Source organism: Saccopteryx bilineata, chromosome 11, assembly GCF_036850765.1.
Source record: "Saccopteryx bilineata isolate mSacBil1 chromosome 11, mSacBil1_pri_phased_curated, whole genome shotgun sequence".
NCBI classification, from domain to species: Eukaryota; Metazoa; Chordata; class Mammalia; order Chiroptera; family Emballonuridae; genus Saccopteryx; species Saccopteryx bilineata.
Window position 1 is genome coordinate 64,687,216 of NC_089500.1, and position 21,596 is coordinate 64,708,811.

At 37.8% G+C, this 21,596-nt stretch overlaps 1 protein-coding gene across 1 annotated transcript in view; it reads left to right on the forward strand.

The window, feature by feature from the left end:
• TXNRD3 (thioredoxin reductase 3) overlaps nt 1-21,596 on the forward strand; it is a 73,058-nt gene that overhangs the window by 5,108 nt on the left and 46,354 nt on the right. The window contains exons 2-6 of the mRNA XM_066246492.1: nt 14,646-14,706; nt 15,725-15,834; nt 17,121-17,225; nt 17,465-17,537; nt 18,952-19,071. Of these exons, the coding sequence (XP_066102589.1) occupies nt 14,646-14,706; nt 15,725-15,834; nt 17,121-17,225; nt 17,465-17,537; nt 18,952-19,071 (469 nt within the window). The remainder of the gene's footprint in view (nt 1-14,645; nt 14,707-15,724; nt 15,835-17,120; nt 17,226-17,464; nt 17,538-18,951; nt 19,072-21,596) is intronic.

Sequence of the window (21,596 nt, forward strand, 5' to 3'; positions counted from 1 at the left end):
TTGTTGTTGAGTTGTAGGAATTCTCTCTATATTCTAGATATGAATCCTTATCAAATATGTGATTTGCAAATATTCTCTTCAAATCTGGGATAGTTTGCTTTGATGCACAAAAGTTTTTAATTTTCATGAGGCCCAATTTGTCTATGTTTTCTTTTACTTGTGCCTTTGGTGTCCTATCCAAAAAGTCATCGCCAAATCCAATGTCTTGAAGCTTTTGGCCTTTGTTCTAAGTCTTAGTTCCTACCTTTACATCTTTGATCCATTTGAGTTAAAGTATATGGTGTTAGGTAAGGGTCCAACTTCATTCTTTTGCATGTGGATATCCAGGTTTTTCAGCACATTTGTTGAAAATACTGCTCTTTCCCCACTGAATGGTTTTGGCACCATTATCAAAAGTCATTTAACTTGCTGATATGCAAGGCTTTACTTCTGGGTGCACTGTTTTTTTTTCTTCTATTGAACTCTGCCTGTCTTTATGCCGTTACCATGGTTTTGCTTACTATAGCTTTGTAGCAAGTTTTGAAATTCGGAAGTGTGGGACTTCCAATTTTGTCTTCTGTTTCAAGATTTTTGGCTAATTGGGTTTCTGTTGAGATTCTATATGAATTTTAGGATGGGTTTTTCTATATCTTCAAAGTTTGTTTTGGGATTTTGCTAGAGGATATATTCTTTGTGCTTATGTTGGTATGAACAAATCTATTGCACAGTAATATGAGTATAGCACAGGCAGTTACGTGTAGTACATAATACTTAATAAACAACTATATTATAGATTTATATATCCACTGCACTATACTTTTTATTGTTATTATTTGTTATTTTAGAGTGTACTTCAGTTTTCTCATTGATTGAGAAAGAGAAAGGAAGGGAAAGAGAGAAAGAAAGATAGAAGAAGGGGGAGAGGTGGAGAGAGGGAGAGAGAGAAGCATTGTCTTTTCATTCCACTTAGTTCTTCCATTTAGTGTACTCATTGATTGCTTCTTGTACATGCCCTGACTAGGGATCGAGCCTGCAACCTTGGAGCACCAGGATGACGCTTTATCCACTCAGCAACCCAGCCAGGGCTTAGAATGTACTCTTTCTACACATAAAAAAGTTCATTGTGAAACAATATATTATATTCTGCCTGCAGCAGCTTCGTACATCTGATGATTACCATGTCTCTTGATTATATAATTTTCTTTTGTGCTTTATTTAATCTTGTGGTGGTTTATAAATTTCGTATAGCCCATGTACAGTGTGTATAAAGTCTACAGTAGTGTACAGTAATGTCCTAAGCCAGGGGTCGTCAAACTTTTTATAAAAACCCGCCCACTTTTGTAGTGCTGGTCAACCTAGTCCCTACCACCCACTAGTGGGCGTTTCAGCTTTCATAGTGGGCAGTATCAGTACTCACTGACTCACCCAGAACAACTTCCATTCATGGTAAGTGCCCTATACAGGTGTACCATTTTTTATCTTTTATATTGAGTTCTTCCTGTACCTTTTCTATGTTTAAATATGTTTAGATAAATTCCTAACATTGTATTACAGTTGCCTACAGTATTGAGTACAATAACATTCTATACAGGTTTGTACACTGGGAGCAATCAGGGATACCAGAGAGCCTTGGTGTGTATGTAGTAGGCTGTAGCATCTAGGTTTGTGTAAATGCACTCTAATGTTTGTACAACAACATATTTCTTAGAATGTATCCCTGTCAGTAAGTGGTGCATGACTGTATTTATGAATTTTCAAGCTTTTCTTTTGCTATTGATTTCTACTTTCATTCTGCTATTATCAAAAAAAATACTTTGTATAATTTCAGTTGTTATATTAAGACTTTTTTATGGCCTAGCATATGGTATAACCTAGAGACTGACTGTTCCATGTGTATTTGAGAAAAACATGTCTTCTGCTTTTGTTGGATGGAATGTTATGTAATATGTCTGGTAGGCCAGTTGGTCTGTAGTGTTCTTCTGGTCTTGTAGTTCCTTATTGATCTTCCATCTGGTCGTTCTACTGTTTTTGAAAGGGAAGTGTTAAAAGTATCCTTTCTAGAATCGTAATCTATCAGTTTCTTCAATTTGGTCAGCTGTTTTGGAAGCTCTGATGTTTGGTAGATATATTTTTACAATTGTTATATCTTCTGGAATATGGGCCCTTTTATAAATATATAATGTTCTTTTTAATCCCTTATAACAGTTTTGACTGAAAGTTTCTTTTGTCTTGTTCTATCAGTATAGCCCTCCCTACTCTCTTTTGGTTACTGTTTGCATGGAATAACTTTTCTGCCTTTTCACTTTCAACCTATGTGTGTCCTTAGCTCAAAAATGAATCATTTCTAGACAACATAATGTTGGATCCTGTCTTTTTATCCGTTCTGTCAATCTATGTCTTCTGATTGGGGAATTTAATCTATTTACATTCAAAATAATTATTGTTAGGGAAAGACTTTGACAATTTTAAATTTTGTTTTCTGGCCTGACAAGATGGTGGTGCAGTGGATAGAGCATTGGATAAGGATGTGGAGAACCCAGGTTTGACACCCCGAGGTCACCAGCTTGAGTGCAGGCTCATCTGGCTTGAGTAGAGGCTCACCAGCTTGAGCGCATGGTCACTGGCTTGAGCATGGGATCATAGACATGACCCCATGGTCGCTGGCTTGAGACCAAAGGTCACTGGCTTGAAGCCCAAGGTCACTGGCTTGAGCCCCCAGTCAGGGCACATATGAGAAAGCAGTCAATGAACAACTAAAGGAGCTGCAACAAAGAATTAATGCTTCTCATCTCTCTCCATTCCTGGCTGTCTTGTCTCTGTCTGTTTTATTCCTTGAACATATTTTAGACAGTTGTTTTAAAGTCTTTATCTAGTAATCTGGTCAAGATGGTGGAGTAGGTAGATGTTATTACTCTCATTCTCCCATAACCACATCAAAATTACAGCTAAACTATAGAACAACCATCTTTCAGAACAATGGAGGGCTGCTAGAGTCCAGGGCATTCCTCTTAAAGGGCCCATGCACAGACTTCCTTGGATGCACTCACTCTGAGATTCAGTGCTGGAACACAAGGGGCATAAAGGGAGGAACTGAGTAGTCTGGTATTGGGCAAGAGCTGGAGGGGCAGCTTTCTGCCAGATTGACGTGTTGGCAGGTGCCATTGTTTCTTCTCTCCCCTCACAGAGGCAGCAGGTGGACGCTATATTTGAGTCTCCATCATCCTGGTTACTCAGTTCATTTTACCCCAGTGATTCTCTGAGACCTTGCTCCATCCAATTTTTGGACTCAACCCAACCTGTGGCTTTTCCATACAAATGACCTGTCATGGATCATGCTTTGGATTTTCCTAAAATTACTCAACCAGCAGCATTTGGCCTTGGTGTTCCACATACTTCTCACTAAGTGGCCCCGAGCCCAGCACTAGAAGCAGCTGAACTTGAGTCACAGCTTGGCCTACCCTGGCACTTGCAAGCATAGCAGCTCTCTGCAGATCACTTTGGAGCTCATGCTGGCAGCCCTGGGCAGGGTACAGGTAGCTATTGAGCTTGGCCTACCCTCCAGGGAGGCCCTAGAGACAGCGCACCCAATAGACAGATTCAGCCTATGTCAAGCCACCGTCCAGACTCTCTCACATGTTACACTCTCAGGGCACCAGAGTCCTGCTGAAGTAAGTTCTACCCTGTGGGATTGGACCCAGCACAGCTGATCCTCCATGGTGTATGTAACCAGTGTTCACTGCTGGTCCTTGCAACCAATTGGCCTGAGGGTAAATACTTTTCACTGAGTTGCCAACAGCAATCAAGGTTCAACTACAACAGGATGGTGTACACAGCCAAGAGAGGGGGAGCACTTGTAATGCCCAGCTCACGTGAATGGGGGGGGCTGTGCCAGGGGACCCTGTAGGACATCTACTGTATAATATCACTCTACTAAGCCCAGGAGACAGAGCAGCTCTACTAATACATAGAAACAAACACAGGGAGGCAGCCAAAAAGAGGAGACAAAGAAATATGTCCCAAATGCAAGAACAGAACAAAACTTCAGAAAAAGAACTAAACAAAATGGAGACAATTAAGCTGGAAGATGCCAAGTTCAAAACCAGGTTATAAGGGTGCTCCGTGAGCTAGGGAAAGAGTAGAGGATCTTAGAATTTTAATATAAAATGTAGGAAACTTAAAAATGGAGCTAGAGAACATAAAACGTAACCAGTCAGAAATGAAGACTACACTAACTGAAATGAAGACTACATTAGAGGAAAGCACCAGTAGAGTAGATGAGGCAGAGGATCAAACCAGAGATTTGGAAGATAAGAAAGTAGAAAAGTCCCTATGATAGCAGAAAAGGAAATAAAATCCAAAGAAAATGAAGATAATTTAAGGAACCTCGGGGACAACTTCAAGTATACCAACATTCTCATCATGGGGGTGGCAGAAGGAGAAGATAGCAAATAAAGAAGTCCAGGAAGTGCAGAGTCCCAAACAAGATGAACCCAAAGAGGCCCACACCAAGGCACATCATAATAAAAAGGACAGAGGTTAAAGACAAAGAGAGAATCTTAAAAACAGCAAGAGAAAAGCAGTTAGTTATCTACCAGGGAGGTCCCATAAGTCTTTCAGCTGATTTCCCAGCAGAAACTTTGCAGGCCAGAAGGTATTGGCAAGAAATAAAGTGATGAAAAGCAAGAACCTATAACCAAGATTATTTAGCCAGCAAAAGCTACCATTTAGAATTGAAGGACAGATAGCTTCCCAGATAAGAAAAAGCTAAAGGGGTTTGTCACCACCAAACCAGTATTACGAGAAAATATTATAGTGTCTTTAAGAAGAAAAGGTAAAAAATATGAATAATAAGATGGTAATAAATTTATATTTATCAACAGTCACTTCATTTTTCTCTTATTCAGCCAACTATTTTATCATTTCATTGAATTTATTGGGGTGACAGTAGTTAAGAATATTATACAGGTCTCAGGTGCACAATTCTAGAACACATCATCTCTATACTGTGTTGTGTATGCACCATCCCAAGAACAACTACTTTAAATGCAAATGGATTAAATGCTTCAAACAGAGACATATGGAGGCTGAATGGATTACATTCGTTCCTCGCCATATCGCAGTTTACTTTTCGTGGTCTCAGTGTATCACGGATTTTTAAATTGTATATATTTAATTTTGTATCGCAGATTTTCCGCTATATCACAAGGATTTTGCAGAATATAGGTATTTTTATATATTTATTATTTTAATTATTTTTCTGGTAAAATAAGCAAAATAAGTGTGGGAAAGGTTAATAACAGTGTGGAGTAGGTTTATAAAAGTGTGAGGAGAGTTTATAAAGCCTTACAATATATATAAATAATAAAATAAATATGAGGTCGCTACTTTGCGGATTTTCACCTATCGCGGAGAGTTCTGGAACCTAACCTCTGCAATAGACGAGGGACCACTGTACAAAACAAAGCCCTTGCATATGCTGTTTACAAGAGACTCATTTAAGATTGAAAGGCACACACAGACTGAAAGTAAGGGGATGGAGAAAGACATTGCATGAAAATGAAAACAAGAAATAAAACTAGGTGAGCAATACTTATACCAGACAAAATAGACTTTAAAACAAAGGCTAACACAAGAGACAAAGAAGGACCCAGCCCTTCCACTTCTTGGTATTTATTCAAAGAATCCCAAAACACTAAATCAAAAAGACATATGCATTCATACTCATTGCAGAATTATTTACAATAGCCAATGTGTGGAGGCAAGTTAAGGGTCCATCAACAGATGAATGTGACTCCTTCTACCCAGCAAAGCTGGTAGAATGAAATCTTGCCTTCTGCAACATGGATGGACCTAGAGGGAATTGTGCCGAGAGAGATAAGTCAGACAGAGAGAGACCTGCGCCATATGATTTCACATGTACGTGGCATGTGTTTGTCTAAAAAACCATCTAAACAAACAAGCAGACTGGGAACAGACTCATAGATACTGTGAACATTTTGATGGTTGCCAGAGACCAGGGTGTTTGGAGTGGTTGGGTGAAAAAGGTGAAGGGATTAGCAGTACAAATTGGTGATCACAGAAAAGTCATGAGGATATGAAGTACAGTATATGTAGTATAGTCAATATTTTACGGTGTTAGATGGGAATTAGATTTATTGGGGTGATCATTTATAAGTTCTAAATGTCTAATCACTAATCTTGTCCATCTACTGAAATTGAAAAATAAAAGTTATTAAAGGTATAAGGAAATCTTTGTTTAGAAAATCTTTGTTTTTCCTTTGAATGGGCAATGCTTCTCTGTATGCATATGATCTTTTATTGGAGATTCAAAATAGCTGATTTTCTAGTCTTGGCTTGCTGGCTTCATGCTGGTAAAGATGTAACTAATCTATGCCTTGTGAAGGCTTAAGACCTTCTTAGGTCTTTTTGGGCATTTGTCTTCCCTGGGCCTAAATCATGCATGGGCCCAATTCTTTTGTGCACATGACTGCTTCAAAGTGTCTTAAATTTTTTAAAGTCTCCCTTTGCCTTCTCTGTAGTCTTAGCTTTGTATTCCTCTCCTGTAATTTCTTGGCCCAAGTGTGTTCCGATTTGTAGCTTTCTTTTGGTTTTCACAAGCCATGCCCACTGCTTCACGTGGCTTCCTCTGAAACCCCAGCCACTTTGGACGATCTGAACTCTGAGCTAGGCATCACAGGCACCAATCCCTCGGGCACTTCTTAAACAGCCAAGAATGTTGCAAATTTGGTTTCTGTGCTCTTTGTTTTGTGGAAGGGAACTGGGGCTTGGGTTGCTGCTTTCCTCTGACTGTGCCATGTAGTACCAGGACGTGGGTGGGGCAAAGGCGACTATAAATATCACAAAACGTCCACCATTTCAGATGTGACATTTTCTCGATTGAGCATACACTTGGTTGCTGTAGGTCTTCACTTTCCAGAGCTTTTATTAAGTAAACTTACTTTGAGCTCATTGAACTTCTTTGATAATGTAGATTGCTGTTTTTCATAAAATTTGGGACATTTTTATAAACATCTTTTCTGCCTCTTTCTCCTTTTTCTGGTATTCACACTATGCACATGTTCGTGTGCTTAATGGTGTCCTATGTTTCTCTGAAACTCTCCTTTTCATTACTTTTTCTCTATCTCCTCAGGTTGCATAACCTCTATTGATTTATCCTCAAGTTTGCTGACTCCTTTGCCAGTTCAAATGAACTGATGAGACACACTAGTCGACTTTTCGTTTTAGTTTATGTAATTTTCAAGTACATAATGTCCATTTGGTTGTTTTGTTTTTTATGTTAAATAACATTTTTTATTTAGAAATTAAAGTTAATAGGGTGACACTGATCAATAATAAGTACATAGGTTTCAGGTAAAAATTTCTATAATATTTTAAATGTTGTTTGTGTTGTGTGCCCATCACCCAAAGTCAAATCATTTTCCCTCACAATATATTTTCCCCTTTACTTCCCTTCCCTACTGTCCTCTTGGTAACCAATTTACTATTATCTATGTCCATAAGTCTCATTTTTACATCCCACCTATGTGTGAAATCATATACTCTTTAGCTATTTCTGATTTACTAATTTCAGTTAGTGTAATGTCTCAAAATCCATCCATGTTGTTGTAAATGGAAATATGTCATCATTTCTTATGGCTGAGTAGTATTCCATTGTAGAGATGTACCACATCTTCTTTATCCAATCCTCTATCAAGGGTCTCTGGTTGTTTCCATGTCTTGGCCACTGTAAATAATGCTGTGATGAACATGGCGGGAGGGGGTGGTGCATGTGTCTTTATGTACCAATGCTTCTGAGATTTGAGGGTAGTTACCCAGTAGAGAGATTGCTGTGTCATATGGTAGTTCTATTCTTAATTTTTTAAGGAACCAGCATACTTTCTTCCATAACGACATCACCAGTTTACATTCTCACCAGCAGTGAATGAGGGTTCCTTTTTCTCCATAGTCTCCCCAACACTTGTTATTATCCGTCTTATGGATAATAGCTAATCTAACAGGTGTGAGGTGGTATCTCATTGTAGTTTTGATTTGCATTTCTCTAATAGCTAGTGAAGATGAACATCCTTTCATATATCAGCTGGCCTTTTCTATGTCTTCTTGGGAGAAGTGTCTCTTCAGGTCCTGTCACTATTTTTGAATTTGGGTTGTTTGCTTGTTTGTTGCTGAGCTTTGTGATTTCTTTATATATTTTGGGTATTAATCCTTTTTCAGAGCTGTTGTTTGTGAATATCAACTCTCATTTGTTTGGCTCCTTTTTTGTATTGTTATTGCTTTCTTTTGCTATGTGCAGAAACTTTTTAGTTTGATATAGTCCCATTCATTTATTTTTTGCTTTTACTTCTCTTGCCTTTAGGGTCAAATTCATAAAATGTTCTCTACGGCCAAGGTTCATGAGTTTAATATCTATGTTTTTTTCTATGTAATTTGTTGTCTCCAATCTTATACTTAGGTCTTTGATCCATTTTGAATTAATTTTTGTGCAGGGGGACAAACTGTAGTCAAGTTTTATTCTTTTTCAATTTTCCCAGTACCATTTATTGAAGAGGCTTTCTTATTTCCATTGTGTGTTTTTGGTTCGTTTGTCAAAGATTATTTGTCCATATACATGTGGTTTTATTTTTGGATTATTGATTTAGTTCTACTTAATCTGTATTTGTGTTTCTTTGCCAATACCATGCTGTTTTGATTATCGTGGCTCTGTAGTATAATTTGAAGTCAGATAGTGTAATACCTACAGTTCATTCTTTTTTCTCAGTATGGCTTTGGCTATTTGGGGTTTTTTATGGTTCCATACAAATCTGGTGATTTTTCTTGTTCTATTTCTTTAAAAAATGAGGTTTATATTAAATTTATATATTGCATCCATTGGATAATATGACCATTTTTACTGTGTTGATTCTTCTGATCCTTGAACATGGAATATTTTTCCATTTTATTGTATCTTTTTCAGTTTCTTTTAGTAATGCTTTGTGGTTTTCAGTATATAGGTCCTTCACATCCTTTGTGAAGTTTATTTCTAGGCATTTTGTTGCAATTGTAAAAGGAAATGGTTTTCTCAGTTTATTTTCTGAAGTTTCATTGTTAGCTATAGGAAAGACAGTAGACTTTGTATCCTGCAACTTACTGTATTTTCTTATTGTTTCTAGTAGTTTTTCAGTGGAGTCTTTGGGGTTTTCTATATACAGGATCATGTCATCTGCAAAAAGTGATACCTTTACTTCTTTTCCAGTATGGATGCCTTTTATTTCTTTCTCATGCCTGATTGTTCTACCTAAGACTTCTAGTGGTATATTGAATAAGAGTGTAGAGAGTGAGCATTCTTGTCTTGTTCCTGATATGAAAGGAAAACTTTTCAGTTTTTCACTATTTAGTATGAAATTGACTGATGGTTTATCATAAAAGGTCTTTGTTATGCTGAGGTACTTCCCTTCTACACACATTTTATTGAGTGTTTTAAACATAAATGATGTCGTATATATTTTTTTGTATCTTATCAAATGCCTTTTCTGCATCTATTGATAGAATCTTATGATTTTTGTCCTTTGTTTTGTTGGTTTGGTATATTACACTGGTTGATTTGCATATGTTGAATCATTGTGCTCCTGGAATGAATTCTACTTGATAGTGATGTATTTTTTTAATGTATTGCTGTATTTGATTTGCTAGTATTTTGTTTAGTATTTTTGCACATGTATTCATTAGAGATACTGATCTGTAGTTTTTTTATTTTGTGTTATTCTTGACAGGTTTTGATATCAGGATTATTACATTGGCCTCATAAAATGTGTTAGGAAGTAATGCCTCTTCTTCACTTTTTTGGAAGGCTTTAAGAAGAATAGCTACCATATTTTCTCTGAGTGATTGGAGAATTCACTAGTGTAGCCATCTAGTCCTGGACTTCTATTTTTGGGGATTATTTAATGGTTGTTTCAATTTTGTTATGTTGATTAGTCTATTTAGGTTTGGCAATTCTTTATGATTCAGTCTAGGAAAATTATATAATTCTAGGTAGTTACCCACTTCTTGTAGGTTATTGAATTTGGTGGCATATAGTCTGTCATAGTATTCTAGTGTGATCTTTTGCATATCTATGATGTTTGTGGTAACTTCTCTTTCATCTCTGATTTTGTTTATAGAAGCCATTTCTCTTTTTTCTTTTGTCTAGCCAGAGGTTTCTCAATTTTATTGATTGTTTTCAAAGAACTAGCTCTTTGTTGTATTAATATTTTCTACAGTTTTGTTCTTGTTGTTTCTGTTCTCTATTTCATTTAGTTCTGTTCTAGTTTTTATGCTTTTCTTTCTTCTGCTTTGTTCTTTTTTTTCTAGTTCTTTAAGATGTGATGTTAGGTTATATACTTGGGATCTCTGTTGTTTCTTGTTTCTTGATATAAGCCTGTAATAATACATACTTCCCTCTTAATACTGCTTTCACTGCTTCCCAGAGGTGTGATAAGTTATGTTGTCATTCTCATTTGTCTTTATATATCATTTGAAATCTGCTTTTATTTCTTCCTTGACCCAGTCATTTTTTAGAAGTATGTTGTTTAATTTACACATTTTTGGGATTTCTTTACCTCTTTTTTGCAGTTGAATTTTAATTTTAGAGACTTATAGTCATGGAATATGTTTGGTATAATTTCAATATTCTTGAATTTGTTGAGCCTTAGTTTTGTGGCCCAACATATATGGTCTACCCTTGAGACTGTTCCATGCACACTTGGAAAGAATGTAAAATCTGATGTTCTGGGATGAAATCTTCTGTAAATGTTTATCATGTCCATTTGGTCTAGTTTGTCACATAGGGCTGATTTTTTTATTATTATTATTGATTTTGTGTTTGGATGACCTATGTAAAGCTAAAAATGATATGTTCAGATCTCTAACTATTACTGTGTTTTTGTCTGTTTAAATTTTTAGATGTTAATATCATTTATTTGGGTGCTCACTGATTCGGTACATATATATATATATATATGATATTAAGTGTTATGTCTTCTTGATATAATTTCCCCCTTATCATTATGAAATGTCCATCTTTGTTTCTTGTTACCATTGTTATCTTGGAGTTAGTATTGTCAGATGTAAGTATGGATACATCTGCTTTTCTTTGGGTATTATTTGCTTGGCTAATTGTTTTCCAAACTTTCACAAATAACAAAAAACAGTAATAAGAAATAAAACAACAATAAACAAACAACCCCCCCCAAAAGAACCCCCAGAAATAGAAAAAGGAGAGATTATTCTATTATTTTCCAGTAGGTGGCCCTGGATTACAAGTGTTAGCTCTATGAAATCTTCAGTCCAACTTCTACTGAGAGATGCTATTGTGATGATAGAGGTGGGGCTGCAGTCGTGATGATGGATGAAGCATGCTGTGAAATTTATGGCTTTAGCAATGGTGATCTCAGGCCTCTGGGTGTTCCTTCCTGTATATCAACAAACCAGGAGACACAGAGCTCCTCTGTTCTTCAGGGGAAAGAATGACCCTGTAGAACTAGCTGTGGGGTATGTCTCTGCCACTCTTCGTATGCATGAGGGGAGGGAGACAGTGTCTGGGAACCCAGAGGGCTGCATTTTGTCTCTGTCCCAGGTGCAGGTTATCAAAATATCATGGGAACACTGGCAGTGACCCCTTGCTTTGCCATTTCTTAGAGACATAATCTCTCCACTCCTACCAGCTGAAGAAGACCCAATCACTCCTGGTTTCTCCCCTTTCTGGAGTCCCAGCAGGCAAAAAATTAGGTGCTCTGGGCCTCTCTCCTCTCAAGAGCCCCACTAAGCATGCTTCTTATCCTCCGTTCTCTGTTTTTACCCTTCCCACCTTTAGTTGATTTGATGTGCGATCTTTTCAGGCAAATCTGCGAGCCTAGCCAGGGTTCCTTTACTGAGTTATTATAGCTGTTCAGTTTGTTGAGATTTCAAGGGGAGAAGTCAAGGGTATCTCTCATGCTGCCATTTTTCTGATGTCATCCTCCATTTGGTTATTTCTTTCATCATTTCTATCTGTATATTGATATTTTCTATTGGATTAGACATTATCATTATACCTTCCTTTATCTCTTAAAACAGTTTTCTTTAATTCTTTGAACATATTTACAGTGGCTACTTTGACTATTCAGTCTGAAACCTGGGCCTCTCAGAGATAGTTTCTCTTGCCTGCTTTTTTCACCCCTATGAATAGATCCACTTACCTGTTTCTTTGTACATCTAGTAATTTTTTGTTGAAACCTGGAAATATTAGGTAATATATTGTAGCAAGTTTAGATACTGAGCCCCTCCTTTTCCATGACTCCATTTTGTTTGCTTGTTTATTTCTTGATAGTGAGTTTGCTGGATTATTTTAGGAAAGTTTATTTCCATCCAAAGATGAAGATTTTAATGTCAGTCCTCAGAGAGTGCAGACTTGTCTATGTACACAGTCACCCTGGTACGACAGGGGACAGGGATTTTGTTGGCTATGTTAATTTTTTGTCTCTGTTGGTATCATATGCAGATGCTACGTGCTACTAATTTCATACCGATTGTGCTATTGTTTTTGACAATGCCCTGGAGTGTAAATTGTTCTACACTCTTATCCAATTAAATATAGGCCCCTTTGCAGAGATAGTTTTTGCGGCAAGTTTGAGATTTATTCTAACCCTGAAAGTACTATTCTTAGCTTTATCTTTCCATATTTTTAATGGTAAATTCACTGGCTCATGGGTTAGCACTTTGTTGTCATGAAACTACCAGCCTCTTCTTCATTGCTCATCACTGAAATTCCCATTATTTTCAAGAGTGCCTCTAGACAAACTTTCCTGCAGTTTAAAATAGAGTCATTTCCTTTGGATAGAGCTTCTGGACTCTCTGATCTATGGTTTACTTATTTCCCTGAGCAAAATCTCTGAGACCTTGCTCCAGAGCTGGTGGTGGGGACAATGACTGATTCTCTTAGAATAGCAACCCTGCTTTTTAAGCAGAGCTCTGTGTGGGACAGTAGCCTCTGGTCTTCTTGCTAACCTCTCTTGGCCTCGAACCTCACCCTAGAATTGGGATGAGACAAGGGTGATCAGGTCTCCAGTATTTTCAGACTGAGGGAAAGCCTTTGATCTCTGAGTTTAGACTGGGTACTTTTGGCCCCACTTGGCAGGAATGTAGCGTTGGCCACTCAGAGCTGTGGAGAGACTGAGAAATGCTGGTGGTCCGCCCCTTCTGGTGACTAGATTTCAGGGACTAGGGCACCTCATCTCACTTAAAGTGGAGCTTCCATCAAGCTGACCTACGGCAGAGGAGGGAGAGTGTGGGTTGTGGCTTAAGTGCCTCAGACTCTTCATTTTTATTTAGATTTAGCAGATTTTCTTAAATACATGTTTCTTCATTTGCTGTGTGCCCTTAAGACAATTTCCAGAGACTCTAAGAGTTTTGTTTTTAATAATTTCACCAGTCGTGAATGTTTTGTTAGGGAGTGCATCTGCGAGGCTCCTATGCTTCCATCCTGGAATTGGAACCTCTGGGCTTTATCTTGAGGACTGAGGACCTCAAAGGGTTTAAGTAATGGTGACTAGTGGGCTTTCAAAGACACTTTAACTGCAATTTAAAGAACTGGATGGGACAAAGCTGGATGCAGAGAGAACCCCTAGGATGTTACTGAGAGATTGCTCAAATTACAATAGCAACTGTTGAGAACTAGAAAGGTGAACTAGTTCAACAAAAAGAATTGCCTGACCTGTGGTGGCGCAGTGGGATAAAGCGTCGACCTGGAACACTGAGGTCGCCGGTTCGAAACCTTGGGCTTGCCTGGTCAAGGCACATATGGGAGTTGATGCTTCCTGCTCCTCCCCCTTCTCTCTCTCTGTCTCTCTCACTCCTCTCTCTCTAAAAAATCAATAAATAAAATATAAAAAAAAAAGAATTGACAAGACTTAGTAATTAAATGGATGTATGGGGAGTTAGTTTAGGGTAGGGAGATGTTGCAAGAGTGGGAGGCCTTAAATAACTTGTAGTGCTTCACAAATTGTCAAAAGCAGGTTCTGACCCAGGGTCTGAGTCTGCCTGTCTAACGTGCCGCTGGGTGATGCCTGTGCTGCTAGTTTTCCATCCCTTATTTGAATAGAAAAGCCCGGGGTTTCTTGTTCAGGCAGCTGGTAAATGGTAGCAGGGCGAATTGTCAATTACTTGTTTACTTTCCTTACTAGAGGGCAGGGATTGTTCTCTGTTTATTGTTACAGCTTGACTACATAGTAGGTATTTGGTGGATAATATTTGTGGGATGATTTAGTGACTGTTGAAAGGAAGCACAGAAAGAAAAGGTATGTGGAAAAAGATGAGTTTTATTTGGGCAAGTTGCATGAGAGGTGCTTGGGGACATTCAGGTGAAGAAATATTTTTTGTCTGTTTTGAGTTCAGAAAAGGGATTTGGGCAAGAGTTGTAGAGTTGAAAGTCGAGCATCAAATGGTAAGAAAGAAAAAAAAAAAGAAAAAGAAGAGGTAGGCCTCTTATTCTTTGAAGATGTGTAGAGGAAGGGAATATAAGAAAACAACAACGATAGGCCAGAGCTCATATTTCTGAAGGACATTTATTTTGGACATCCCTTATTGCTATGTCCATATTTCATAACTCCGTCAAATCTTTGGGAGAGTAAAACTTAAGTACATTTTTGTTTCAGGTTAAAGAACTCTTTTCTTCTTTGGGAGTTGAATGTAATATCTTGGAACTTGATCAAGTTGGTAAGTACAATGATTAGTATATACTGTTGTTTCTATAAAGGTCAACAAGATTGACTTCTGTCCGTTTGATTTGTTCAGTTCACTCTTGTCTCTTTGGCTATCTGTTAGCTATTTCATCTACATTCAACCGTGTAGAAAACGAATCTCTATATGACAGATAATTTAGAATAGACTTATTTATTTATATATTTTGGTATTTGAGGGGAGGGAGTGGGAGAAAGATGTATAAACTGCTAACCTTAAAACACTTCAGGCATTTCAGATGTATCTGGTCACTTTCAGCAAAATAGGTTAAGCTGTAATAAATTAAAGGAATCTGGCCCTATTTCCTTCTTGTGTTATCTGTGAGGGAGAGCACATTAATCTTTCAGGTTTACACTATTGAATTGTTGTCAGACATGCATTAATCTAATATTAATTGATACTGCACACATGCATGTGTTGTACAAGGCGAGGGCAGGGGGCAGTGGTGAACAGAAATGAATTGATGTTTACCCCATGGGACTTCATCAGCTCCTTTTAAGGACTTCACCTTAATATGTGAAATGTTCTTGAATCTGAGATTTTTCTAAAGAGTATAGAAAATAGTCCTAGGTAGTTGTGGTCTGAATTTTTAGGGATAGAGGACAAATTTTAGACTATGGTCATGAAGTGTTTTCAAATATAATTGTAGGAAATATTTTCTGAGTTATTACTGTTGAAGCAGGTTTTTATCTTGATATTTACTCTTTAAAGAGGATTCTTATTTATTAGTCTGGAATAATCATTGAATTCCATATCAAAATCTCATTTAGAAAGATTTATTTTAAAAGGACTCAGTGGATTGCTCTTTATTTGCTAAGGTTTTTCTTGAAAACCTGGATATCTCCCTGTCTTGAGTCATTATTTCATAACGTTATTTATTGACCTGGCATGGGTTTGTAGATGGGAGCATTTGAGTGTTGTGACACTTCAGTTTGACTCACAAAGATTTTGAACCCATTCATTGTTTTTATATATTTAATTTTTTATTCTTTAGATGATGGGGCCAGTGTTCAAGAAGTACTGTCAGAGATCACTAACCAGAGAACTGTGCCCAATATTTTTGTGAACAAAGTACATGTGGGTGGATGTGACCGAACTTTCCAGGTAATAATGGTATTTATTATGTGTCTTTTAATGGTGTTTGATCAAGGTCTGTTTTAAAAAACATTTCAAAGGGGATAAATGGTTTTTAGGAGTCTGTTAGTCTTTTGGAGGTTATAAGATGGAAAGCGTATATGGTGGTTATTGGATAATCTCGATTACTTTGACGAAATTAGCTTTTCTACCAATACCAAGTTCAGCGACTGAGAAAAAGATTTTGAGTAAGATTACCAGACAACCAGTGGGCCACCCTAGAGGCCTTGGTCTCTTCCTTCTTATGGAGAGAGAAACAGCATTGCTCTCCCTTTAAGGTTTAGTAAAATGCGGTCAATGCTAGCTAGCATTCTTGGCTAGGGTAAGTAGAATTCTTATCAAGGATGCTAACCCTGGGAACTTTGCAGAGGACCTGGGTGTTTGATTTTGATTCCTAAAATACAGAAACAAACAGGAATCATTCAGTTAAATAGTGGTAGATGAAAGCTAATATTTATTAAATAAGGTTCTTAAAACTAATTAGTTACTTTTATTAAAATCCTGCTCTCTTGTATTCTTTATGTTTGTATGCAAATGATAGTAATCAATGATTGATAAAATAGTTATATTTGAAATTTTATTTAAAAATTATATTTTTCTTGGTGGAAAAAGAGATTATCTGTACTATATGTTAATCTGTGAGTAGCATTGTTATCTAGTAACAGTCTGCTTTATTGGTCCCGGAAGCTATAACTCCATTCACATGATGGTAAGTACTGTAATTATAGTCCCTAAACACCTTTAGGAGTGTTGCCCTTTTCAGTCCTAACATAGAAAATGATGACAGAGGATGAATCTGGAGATGCAGAAGATATTCACTCTATTTCAAAATGGAAAGGCATTTTCTTGGATGATAGATGCTTTAGGAGACAGATTTTTCTCTAAGGGCAAAGAAGTCCAAAGGCGTCCTCTTCAGAATGTGCCAAAAGCCTCTATGGGCATCCATCCTTCAGTGGGCCATGTGACATCTGTGGAGTCCTGTGATTTCACAGCACTTTTGTTGTGCTTCCTGGGAGGAATCATTGGACACATGCCTACCTACTAGGAGATAACAAACAAATAAGTACTTTGGCATATGGTCTAACTAGTTGGACCTGTTTGAATACTACTCAGATATATTTGTAATTCCAATTTACATGAATTATAGATTGTTTCTAAGATTGTTATGAAAGAAAAACATACTGATTAAACATAAGGTAAAAAGAAACAGTTTTGAAACAAGTCATGCCTTATTTTCTCCTTTCATTAAATCAAAGGCACATCAGAGTGGTTTGTTACAGAAGCTTCTTCAGGAAGAGTCAGCATTTGATTATGACCTCATTGTCATTGGTGGTGGTTCTGGTGGCCTTGCATGTGCTCAGGTATGAAAAAAATGAACCTGGGAGATAATTTCCCTGATGATTGCCATAAGAATTTCTTTTGCTACTTAAAAAAAGTCAATTTTGACTTTACAGTCTAAGCTTTTATTATAATAGCTGGTCTAATAAAGGAAAAAGACCGTGTTATGACACAAACAGGGCCTTTTTATTTAGAGAATAGAAAAATTGGGGGGGAGGGTGTCAGGAAAATGATCTTTATATGTGGCTTTTTGTTTTTAAAGGAAGCTGCCATTTTGGGAAAGAAAGTAATGGTGCTAGATTTTGTGGTCCCATCACCTCAGGGTACATCCTGGGGTAAGCTGTTTTCCTTTATTGTTTTCTGCTCTTTACATACATTTTTGGCTTTGTTTAATATCATGTTATCCTCACAACAATCTCAGGAGGTGTAACTAGCCTGTTTCATAGGTGAGGAAACTGGGTCTCAGTGAGGGTGAAATAAGTGGCCTAGGACCATTGCAGGGTTAACAACTGCTGACTTGGGAAGTTAACACAAAAATAATTAAGGAAGATTTTGCAAAAAGAAATTCCATGACTTAGTACTTCAATTCTTTTTTCATAATAATTTTTGCACACATGCGTCAATACTTGTCACATAGTTGTGTTTTAGTGTATACAGTCATTCTCACTTAAGATTTCTGTAACATTTTTTTTTGTTTCTGTGTTGATTTCATAACTGACTTTCATGGCCGCATAATGGTCAGTTGAATTAGTGTGTGTGTGACCATTCCAAGTCAGTTTAATAAAGTGCACAGTGCGCTTCCGGCCCTGTGACTTTGTTGTAGACTGGAGTGCTCACCTTTTCATGTTCTTTTCACTCTAAAACAGAACACATAGATTTTTGTGCTGGGTATTTTCTGTTTATGCTTCTAATCCATTCTTCATCATCTCTACCCTGCTCTATGTCCCAGAATTCTGATGAATCAGTAGCCTTGCCCTCAGGTTGTGGTTGGGCTTGGCCAGTTGGGGCAATGGAAGGAGAGCAGAAGGAGGGAGGACAATGAAAGTTGGGGTCTTTATTCCCCTGGCTCCTCCCTGCTGGATGCTGCAAGCTGGCTCCACCCTGTATGGAAGGCCACAGCCCTGTCATGGCTGCCCCTCTGTGATCTGTGGCACCTACACAGTGTGCTTGTCCCTTCATGTGGGGGTGGTGATGAGCCCACTGTTAGTAGTTGTTACTATTCTGTTCCTCCTCACTTGTCCTGCTCATACCCCAGTAATAATTTCTCTATACATTTTCCTTAGTTACCCAGCTTGGGGTTGTCATCTGTTTTCTGGCAGAACCCGGACAAGATATGAAAATAATTTTTAAAAATTCAAACTTACTCAAAAAACTATAGCCAAGAATTTCATCTTAGTAAAGCTAATTTACCTCACATTGGACCTGCTGTTGGCTCAGAGAAGGCGGAGTTACAAAGAGTAAAGGCTGAAACCTGGGCTTCTGGCCATTGGTGTGGTACATAAGTAATCTAATACAGGTCTGATCCATTTGTAGGGCAGACTCAAATGAAAGTTTGGGGCACTTTTTTGCTTATCCTTGGGCCTCTTTCATAGACCTATGGTTCAAAAAGTTTGGCTTAGTCATTTGTGTGTACCTGTGGTGTTGACCCCACAACTATTTGAATTTGTCATTTCCATGTTTTCATAACACCAACTCTACTTGTTTATAAAACCACACATAGAACATTAAAATTGTTATTTTCTTTCTCAGGTCTTGGAGGTACTTGTGTAAATGTAGGTTGTATTCCTAAGAAACTGATGCACCAAGCTGCCCTTTTGGGACAAGCACTGAGTGACTCAAGAAAATTTGGCTGGGAGTATAACCAACCAGGTAGGTAGTAATGGTATAGAACAGTACAGATTGGTAAAAAGTAGAAATAATGAGTGCTGTTTATATTTTAGTAGCTGAATTTAAAATTTGTTTAATAAACAGTCCTTAAGAGCCTCCTATGTGTCAAGCCAGGCACAGAGAACTCAGACCTCTCATGGACTGAGAGGGAATTGTTGCAGCTGTGGCCATTCCAAACTCTTAGTAGAATGGGAGAGAGGATAATCCCTATTTTCACATTTCTTTCAAATATAAAGAAAATAGAAGAGCAGAGGTCATTATTTGGATTTTTTTGCTCATTATAGTGCTAACATTTTGTTTTTTCAGTGGTTATATAGGTCATTATTTAATGAAAGATGGGTAACAAATTAATCCAGTAAACACTTAGTGGTTAGGGTTTCAGAATATAGATATGAGGGAAATTTAAGCAGCACACAGTCTGTTTGAAGTGGAGAGAAGGCATTCAGTGCACTATAATTTATGGTGCTGTTTCAAGCATCAACTTGAGGGGTACTTAATATATCCTTGAGGCTTGGAGGTGGGGGGAGGTGACCCTTGAGCTTCATTTTGAAGGTCATAGGGAAATAGGACATTTAAGATAGGAAACAGCTGGACCCAAACCATGGAGATAGGAGAAAACTGGGAGTATTGGGGGGGGGGGTTGTAATAGGCTGGAATAAGTAAGGGAGGAGGGATATTGGGAGAAATGAGATTAGAGAGGTAAGCAGCTCACAAAGGCTCTGAAATGCAATGGTGAGAGGTTAAAATTTACCCCAAAGTTAGCAAGAGCTGTTGAGTTTTAGAAGGAGAGAAGTATTACCCACAGTGCGTCTGATAACACCAAGGAATTTAGAAGGCTGGAGTTGGGTAGGGGAAGGGTCAAGTTCAAAGACGAGTGAGGTGTGGAATTGTTGCATAACCCAGAGGTTGAAATGATGAGGCCTGAGCAAAGATCATGATGTTGACTGGAGAGAATGAGAGGTGGCTTTAGAGGATTTAAGTCATGGAATTGATAGCTTAGATGTGGAATGGTGGTCTTGAATCATTAGAATAGCTTGGAGGTTATTTAATATTGATTTTTTTTAAGGGAGAGAGGAAGTGAGAGGTAGAGAGAGAGAGAAACATCAGTTTGCTGTTTCACTTATCTATGCATTCACTGATTGATTTTTGTATGTGCCATGACAAGTGATTGAACCTGCCACTTTTGCATATTGAGATGATGCTCTAACCAACTGAGAGCTAGCCAGCCGGGGCAAGATGGAATTATTTAAGAAATTAAAACAGCTTGTCTCTTTTCCCAGAGATTTTGGTTCAGTAGCTCTATATGTGTGCGTAAAGTTTTATAGATGATTCTGATAGTTACAGGTGCTTCTGCAAGGCCATCCAAATCATTGCTGGGGTAGAGGATGATGGAGAAGAAGGAACTCAGGAAGAGGGACTGGATGAAAATGCAATACTTTCATTGAGCTAGAAAACACAAGCAGGTTTGCAGCATAATGAATTACAGCTGGACATACTTTCTACTGACAATTTGTCCAGAGAGTCAAGTCAGTGGAGAGCATTTGGTCGAACTATAGTATCAACTCTTTTTAGATAAAAAAAAAAAGTCTTTCGACTTGGTAGTTTAATTTCTGGGTAGTCTTCGCTTTCAGGAATTCTTCCTGAATATTTTATTTTATGTGTATATTCCACTTAAAGTTCCTTCAGAGCATCCCAGTGAAATAGATATTTAGAACTGGTTTGTAATTGGTTTTAGAGCCATAGCATTGTAGGTGATAGTTGAAGTCTTAAGAATTTCTGAGATGATCTGGGGAGAATATATGGATGGAAAATAATAGAAGACAGAGACAGAATCCTAAGGTACGTTTATACCTAAGGTATATGAGTGAGGAAAAGGAGGAAAACCAGGAGAGTTGTGTCATAGAAACCAGGAGGCATTCATTTTAAAAACAAGATTAAGGGCTTAGTGTTCAAAAAGAACTCACTTGAGTGAAATGCTGCAGGAAGGCTAAATGAATTAGGATTTGAAGTATGTACAGTTTGAACTGGTAGTAGGGTAGTTCAGAAGTCTCTTTCAAATTAAAAATGTTCAATAGCCTATTTCTATAATAAGTCCAAGTAGGGAGAAAACATGGAATGCTTCCTTAGTGGGGAAAATGGCCATAAAGAACAGAAATGCACACTCAGCCTGGGACAGAGGGGACAGCTAGGCAAGGGTGTGTGTGGACAGCAGACTTTCCCCACAAGCTGATGACTTCTTGCACAGCAGCCCTGCTCACTCCCACTGCCTCCTACTGTTGGGGCTCTGCCCTTTCAGGGCTGCTTGCACCACTTTGCGTTCTCTGAGGGTCAAGTTCTTAAACTTTATAAGCACTTAATATTTCTAAATACTTTCTAATATCCTTGATTGGATCAAATCTGAGATTCTTCAAAGTTCCCCATAATAAAATACTTCAGAGTTAATTTTGAGGTATAATACTAAGATATACCCTGTTAGCTATCACATGGAATTTGGGGATTAGCAATTT